We start from the raw sequence: 7,499 nt of genomic DNA, 5'->3' as shown, positions 1-7,499 counted from the left end.
GTGGGAGTTTGACTTCATGGGACCTTTCTCACCCTCATACTCAAACAATTACATCTTATTGGCAGTGGATTATGTTTCTAAGTGGATGGAGGTAGTAGCATTACCAACCAATGATGCTAAAGTTGTACTTAACTTCCTCAAGAAGAATATAATCAATAGGTTCGGTGTTCCTAGAACCTTGATCAATGATGGAAGAAGCCACTTTTGCAATAAGAAGCTAGATACTCTTCTCCTAAAGTATAGAGTTAAGCACAAGGTAGCCACTCCCTATCATCCTCAGACAAGTGGCCAAGTGGAAGCCTCCAATAGGGAGCTTAAGAAAATCTTGGAGAAAACTGTGGGAGCTTTAAGGAAAGATTGGGCCAAGAAGTTAGATGATGCTCTATAGGCCTACAAAATAGCCTTTAAGACACCCATTGGCATGTCACCTTACCAACTTGTTTATGAAAAATCTTGTCACTTGCCAGTAGAATTAGAGCATAAAGCATACTGGACTACCATGTTTCTGAATTTTGATGCTAAAGCCGTGGAAGAGAAGAAGTTGATTCAGCTTAATGAGCTTGATGAGCTTAGAGTTGAATTTTATGAGAATACCAAGCTCTATAGGGAGAAAACAAAGATGTGGCATGATAAGAGGATCTCAGCAAGAACCTTTGAGCCTGGCCAAAGGGTCTTTTTCTTCAATTTAAGACTCAACCTTTTTCCAAGAAAGCTGAAATCTAGATGGTTTGGACCTTTCACTATCATAAAAGTCTCCCCTTATAGTCACATTGAGGTCATGGAAAAGAGTCCAGAGAGAACATTCACTGTCAATGGCCATAAGTTAAAGCATTACCAAGGAGGCGAGATTGATCGTCAAAGAATAGTCCATCACCTCACTTAAAAGGTGCTGCATCGTCAAGTGAATGATGTTAAAGAAGTGCTTGTTAGGAGGAAACTCAACGTTTGGTAACTTATCTTTTCATGCTCCTTTTTGTTTGCTTTGATTAATTTCTATATGTGTTTCATGGATTAAATTTGGTGTTGCCATACCAAGATTAAGCTTTTCATTTTACTAGGTACTTGGCCCAGCTCCATAGTGATTGTGTCATACTAAGTTTGGTGTTGCCAGACTTTACCGAAGTAAGGTACGTCTCCCCTTGCTCACACCTTAGTCATTTAATTCATTTATTTGATTTTTTTTCTTAGGTTTCTTTCCTCATGAACTCACGTGCCACATGCACTCACATGCACATCACCTTGTTTTGATCCCTCATGCATGCACCATAGCTTTTCTTATTGGTTCTTTCCTTTGGGTGCTTATATGTTCATGAAAGTCAATATGGTTGGACGATCGCAAAAAAAGTGCTTTCTGAAGTGAAATTTGACATGGAGTCAAACAACAAATAAGGGTTTTTGCAACGGTCAAAAACTGTTGCCATCAATCAGAAAACCGTTCCTAAAACTTTAGGCAACGCTTTGGCAACGGTTTTTGACCTGTGGTATATGCAGCCGTTACCAATGCTCAAAGGCAACGGTTTTTTATCTAAGGCAACGACAACAAAAAAACCGTTGCCAGAGTTACTAGCATAGGCAACAGTTTTAGCAACAATTTTTAGAGAACGGTTTAGAACCGTTACTGAATAAGCAACGGTTTAAAACCGTTTTCTTTTATGACGCAACGGTTTAAAACCATAACTGGATAGACAACGGTTTTAAGCTATTGTAGTTTTGTTATTCACAAAGACAACGGTTTAAAAGCATTGCCTTTGGTGTTTTTTTTTTTTGCAACGGTTTTAATACCATTGCCATTTTGTAGTTGTCTTTGACAACGGTTTTAACACCAATGTCTTTTGTGACTTTTTACAATGGTTTTTTGTAATTATATAATTCTTTATTTACAGTAGTTTTCTTATGTTGCACTGAAATTAGTTCTAACTATTTTAATTTAGTGTCGATAAATAAGCTTAACTATTTGAATCAAATCACTAGAAATAACTAATTGAACATTTACCATTAAATTTAATTTACAGACAAATTTTTGTGTCACTGAAGTTTGATTAAAGAAAAATATACATAACAAAGAAAAGTAGTACTCATTGCTTTGCATCATTTTACAACTTAAAATGCACCAAACTAAATTCAAATCCAAATTAGAATCAATTAATTCATTGTTTGGACACTCAAAAAACTTTAAAATTTAAAATCTATACACGTTGACACTAGCCAAGCCATTTTCCGACTAAACCTGCTACAGTAAGTAGCATTCTCAATCAACATGTAACTGCAAAAGTAATTAAAAGAACATTGATTAACATCAAATAAAATGGAAACTACAAGAAGCATAGAAGAGAAACATGTAACACAAAGCATACCAAAACTTTGATCTTTAGCAACATTGTTTGCTCTCCCTTTATCCGTTGAGGAACTCCTAAGGACTTGGCTCTCAGAAGAGTCGCAGAATTTGTTTTCAAGTCTGCTGCCACCGAGAATGTCCTCAACAGAGTCATCAAACAAATTTTTTCCCTAAATATTACCATAATTTAAATACTCATTTTGGGAAACACTAAGACATCTATTGAGAGAATCAACTCGGAATTTCCAACCACTTTACATGCTAACAAAATAAACCAACTAGCAATTAGGAAACAACCATTAACATTAACATTATGCTCAATAAAAAACATAACTTAATTTCAAACTAAATTGAATTAAAATAAAACTTCTATGCTTAACTTTTTAAACAGAGAGAACATGTTCAGCTAAATGACTCTTTTAATTTCAAACTAAATTGAATTAAAACAAAAGTTCTATGCTTAACATTTTACACAGAGAGAACATATTCAGCTAAATGACTCTTTTATTTATAATAGAAAATAAGCTTAATCCAAACACACATCGTAACCGAACCTCAGCAGACCAAGTGGGGGGCATCGCAATGGACGCAAGTGGAGAGGAGAGCATGGAATAGCAGCGGATGACAGAGTATGAACCGATGACGATGCAGAACTATTTTCTCCTAACATTGCTCAGAAAAAAATCTCATTAAAGAAAAAAAATCAATCAACAAAGTAACTAATGGCAAAATAAGGTCTACCTATTTGGTTCTTAATTGAAAATGACAGAACCTAACATACCTAACCTAACCCAACCCTCTTTTCATGGATTGAAAGAGACGTTGGAGACTTGGGAGTACATAATGATTTTAATATCACATCCATATGATTAGGTACATAGGAATTCTGCAGCCATTGTAGTTCATACCAAAGGCACAGGAAAACTAAAGCGAACCATCGCACAGACCAAGTTGCAAATTATAATGGTAGGAATGGTATAAAATATCCAAAATAAAATAAAGTGAACCATCAATACTAACTGCATTTTGTTTTTGGGGATAAAATAACTGGACTTTTTTGTTAACATGCTATATTCATGTATCTTATTTTCATATAGCCATCAATATTTGACTAGAGCAGAGAAAGCATTACATCAGCCACAAGAGTAACTTTTGTCATAGGTGAGCATAACTCCAAAGGGTAATCTTTTGATGCACGGGCCTTTGCTTTTTGAACATCAATTAATCTCTGCAAAACCTATCAATACACGTAAATCTATATCAAAATGCCATATATCTACATGAAAGATTTAACATGATAGACTATTAAATTATCAAGTAAATGTTTCTAATTTACAACCTTTACTAACTATGTACTTCGGAGTATCATAACAATACCTGCTCTAATTTGAAGTTTGAAATAGTAGCACATTCAAAAAATTCTCAAAATAATTTCTTTGTAATCAGTTAAGCTAAAATCAAATAAGTAGAAAAGCTAAATGATATCCTTAAAAAGAATCGTGCATTTGGTTCCAAACTGCAGTAAAAAGCTTTTAAGAGTAAACTACAAACCAGCTTAACTTTATCAAGACGAAGCGCAGCCCTTTCATACTCTTTCATCATATCTTTCGTTGACTCTTTAATTACTGTAAAATCATGGAAAATGAGACACTTGAGTTACCTAAACAGAGGTTGAGCCGCAATGAGGAGGCAGAGAACTAGTGATTGGGCACGATTCAGAAGCAGCGACACATCCCTCTCCTCAACGGTGACGCGGGTGATGGCTGCAGCAGGATGCGACAGCAAAGGCAACAGCAGTGAAGCAGAAGCAGAACAAGGGAAAAGCAAGGAGGCCGCGGAGAACAGAGAAGCAGTGACGCCGTGGAGAGGGGAGAAGCAGGGATGCGCGCTCTCATGGTTTGTTTTGAAGGGATCAGAGTCATTGGCTATGTTAGGGTTTATCTTAGTGTGAAATTTTTCAATAAATATATAATTATTCTAAAATTATTTTAATTTATTTTTTTATAATAATATTTGTTATATATTTATAATAAAAATATATAATATTTATTATATATTTATAACAATAGTTTTTGAGTATTTTATAAATTCAGTATTTATAGAAAAAATAGTTTGATTTTATATGATTATTTAAAATTATTTTTATTAGTATTGTTTAATTTGTATAATTATTTAAATAATATTAGAAAATTATTGTTTCATAAACGATTGTTGTAATGGTTATAAAAGCGTTCTTTAAAATAGTCAAAGAGAACGGTTTTGTTTTGTTACTATAGCGTAATAAAAAATTGAACTTCAACCGCAACACTATAAAAATCGTAGTCTAAGACCATCTAATAGAACGGTTTTAAAGTGTAGCATTTTGGCAACGGTTTTTATGCATTTCTTTTGTACAATTATTTAGACAACAATAAAAATCCGTTGCTTAAATACAAATCATGATAACGGTTATAAAACCATTCTTTAAAATAGTCAAATAGAACGGTTTTAGTTTGTTGCTATAAAATAATGAAAAATTGAATTCAACAGTAACACTATAAAAAACTGTTGTCTAAACATATCTAAGAGAACGGTTTTAAGGCGTTGCAAAATTTGGCGTTGCTAAAGGCCATATTTGTTGTAGTACCAACACCAACACGGGAAAATCATGGAGGAGATAAAGAGAAGAAAGTGGTTTCTTCTATGAAATCTACCCCAACAAGTGGAACTTACTATGGTGCATGAATTTTATGCAAATGCAGTTTGGGAAAGAAAGGAAGAGCCTTTTTACATTAGCTACGTAAGGGGCCAAATCATTGATTTTGGTATAGACAACATCCAGAGAATTTTACTCCTCCCAAGACCCTCATCGTCATCCTAATCAAGTGCCTTTGTAAGCATGCTGAGGTAAGTATGAATGAGGAAGGTATTCTGGTTCCTCAAGGCAACTCCATTACAACAGCAAGTGTGGCAAGAGTGAAAAGAAAGGTGTTCGGTAGGTCGGGTACCGGATGGTTCGGGTTGAAATCCTGCAGATGGTGGGGTCTCGTCTGGTTTCGGGCAGCCGGTCAGGTAAACGCGAGGTCCCGAGCACTTCGTGTAGGAAAAGGGGGGTGCCACCTGCAAAGACACTCCGACGCTTTTGTCAGTAAATGTGCAGGTAGAAAGGGTGCATCAGGAAGAACAACCCCCACCTCCAGCTCTTCAAGATCAATATGAGCAACCACTTCGTCAAGGGTTTAATTGGGAACAGCTGACTGCAACCCTCAATCATATTATGTTGGAATAAGAGAACCAATATGTGGAATTCCTCATTTTCAAGCAAGCCATGGACACTAAAACAAATTATCTATGCATAGGGATGCAAGTGTCAAACCCTGCAATGCCTCCATACCCTGTGGTTGGTCAATGGATTCATGACCAACTCCTACAAGGGAACATCAATATCACTCAAGAGACACTTGGGTGGTAGCAAGAGATGTGGAAGCCCAGAGAGTCTCATGATGATGGTGAGGAGGAGGAAGATAATGAGGAAGAGGATCAAGATAGAGGTGATGATGATGAATAAGGTGGCTGAGTTTCTTTCTTTTTTTTTTCTTTCTTTTCTTCTTTTGTTCTTTCTCTATTTCTTACATGTATTATGTTTCTTAAGTTTTTGTTTATTGTTTTTATCTTTTTCATTTCAAGCTTGTCATTGTACTTGTCCTTAAGTGATCAATATTTATAATGAAGAGTTGACTTTGATAAAGGAAAGTGAACTATTCGAAGAAAGTCCTATTATGCATAGTGGTGGTCCATGACTTGTAGTTATATGCTGTGGATAGTGATTTGTGAATGGTCTTAAATGAATGAGGAGAATGGTTCCTCATAAACAAAGGTTAAGAAAAGTATTATGTAATCTCTAAACATTCAAAAGATCCTTGAATTGAACTAAAAAGAAAAAAAGAGAGGAAAAGACACAGCAAGAGAAAGAAATTGAAACATGAAAAGCTCAAAAGAGATTCTGAAATTAATGAAAGCTCTAAGCATCAATGGTTAAGAGCCCAGTTATATGCATGTGGTGTTTTTATTCCAAGGAAAGGCTTGAACAACTAGATCCAAGGGGTGCTTCATCACTTGATAACTTGAGCTAACTAGCTCAGTATTATCGATTGAAAGTTTACAATCAAGAGGCTCCTTGCAACAAAATATTTAGAAGTCCCAAAGAGGCGCTAAGCATCAATGTCGGGGACCAACTCTCTAAATATATGCTTGTGGTACAACCATGTCAAGGAAAGGCTCGGTGATTAAATCCGAGGGGTGTTTTTTCACCCAGTAAGTTGGACCAACTAGTTCGGGATTATCAATTGAATGCCTACTATCAAAAGTTTCCTCGAGACGAAGCACTAATAGTTAAAAAAAAAAAAAGAAATCTCTCTACCACAAATGTGAATTAAGTGATTCAAGGATCAAGTAAAACCAAAAAAAAAGATCTCATAATATCATCTGAACCGAGTTTTCAAGGAATCCTCAACCAAGATTTCAAGATCTATTTGAGAAAGAAAAGCTTGACTACAAGACCATCAAACTCCGTTAGCTAACATGGACATGAAATATAAAGAAGATTCAATTTTCTTTTGTTAGATGCAACTCTATTATTCTCATTTCCTTTTCTTGAGGACAAGCAAAGACTTAAGTTTGGTGTTGTGATGCATGAGCATCGTTTAATAGCTTCCTAGTTAATTAGGTTAATAAAGATAGTGATTTCTCACAATTTCTCTTGTGTTTTCATCAAGATACTTTGAGTACTTTGCTTTATATATTTTGCAGGAGATTATTGAAGATTTTCATAATAACAGAGGAAAAAATAGAGAAGCACCATGTCCCATGTGGGGAAGCAATGTCTCACGTTGGGCCAACCTCAAGGAGCACAAGTCTTTCCAGCTTCGAGGACATGGCAGATGAGGAAGCAACGTCCCACGCTGGGCCAACCTCCAGAAGCCCCAGCTTTCCCCTCAACGGAGACGTCTCACACGAGTGGCTCATGTCCCATGTTGAGGCCTCTCCCAGCAGCTCCAGCTAGCCATCCATGAAGGCATCCCATGTGAAGTCACCACATCCCATGTGAAGTCACCACAGCTCCAAGGACATGGGACGTTGCTTATGCCACCTTCACCAAGCAACGAAGACGTTGTACGTGGAGCAG

The 7,499-nt window shown here is 36.1% G+C and overlaps 1 protein-coding gene across 1 annotated transcript; it reads left to right on the top strand.

The window, feature by feature from the left end:
- On the top strand, positions 500-883 carry LOC107636473. The gene has a single exon (XM_016339978.1). The coding sequence runs from the start codon at positions 500-502 to the stop codon at positions 881-883; it is 384 nt and encodes a 127-aa protein (XP_016195464.1).

Source organism: Arachis ipaensis, chromosome B04 (assembly GCF_000816755.2).
Source record: "Arachis ipaensis cultivar K30076 chromosome B04, Araip1.1, whole genome shotgun sequence".
NCBI classification, from domain to species: domain Eukaryota; kingdom Viridiplantae; phylum Streptophyta; class Magnoliopsida; order Fabales; family Fabaceae; genus Arachis; species Arachis ipaensis.
Note: the sequence above shows the minus strand (reverse complement) of the source record. Positions and strands in the feature narration are given on the sequence as shown.

Bases quoted from the DNA above. Each gene is read 5' to 3' on its own strand.
- LOC107636473 (XM_016339978.1), top strand. From the start codon at position 500: ATGTTTCTGAATTTTGATGCTAAAGCCGTGGAAGAGAAGAAGTTGATT.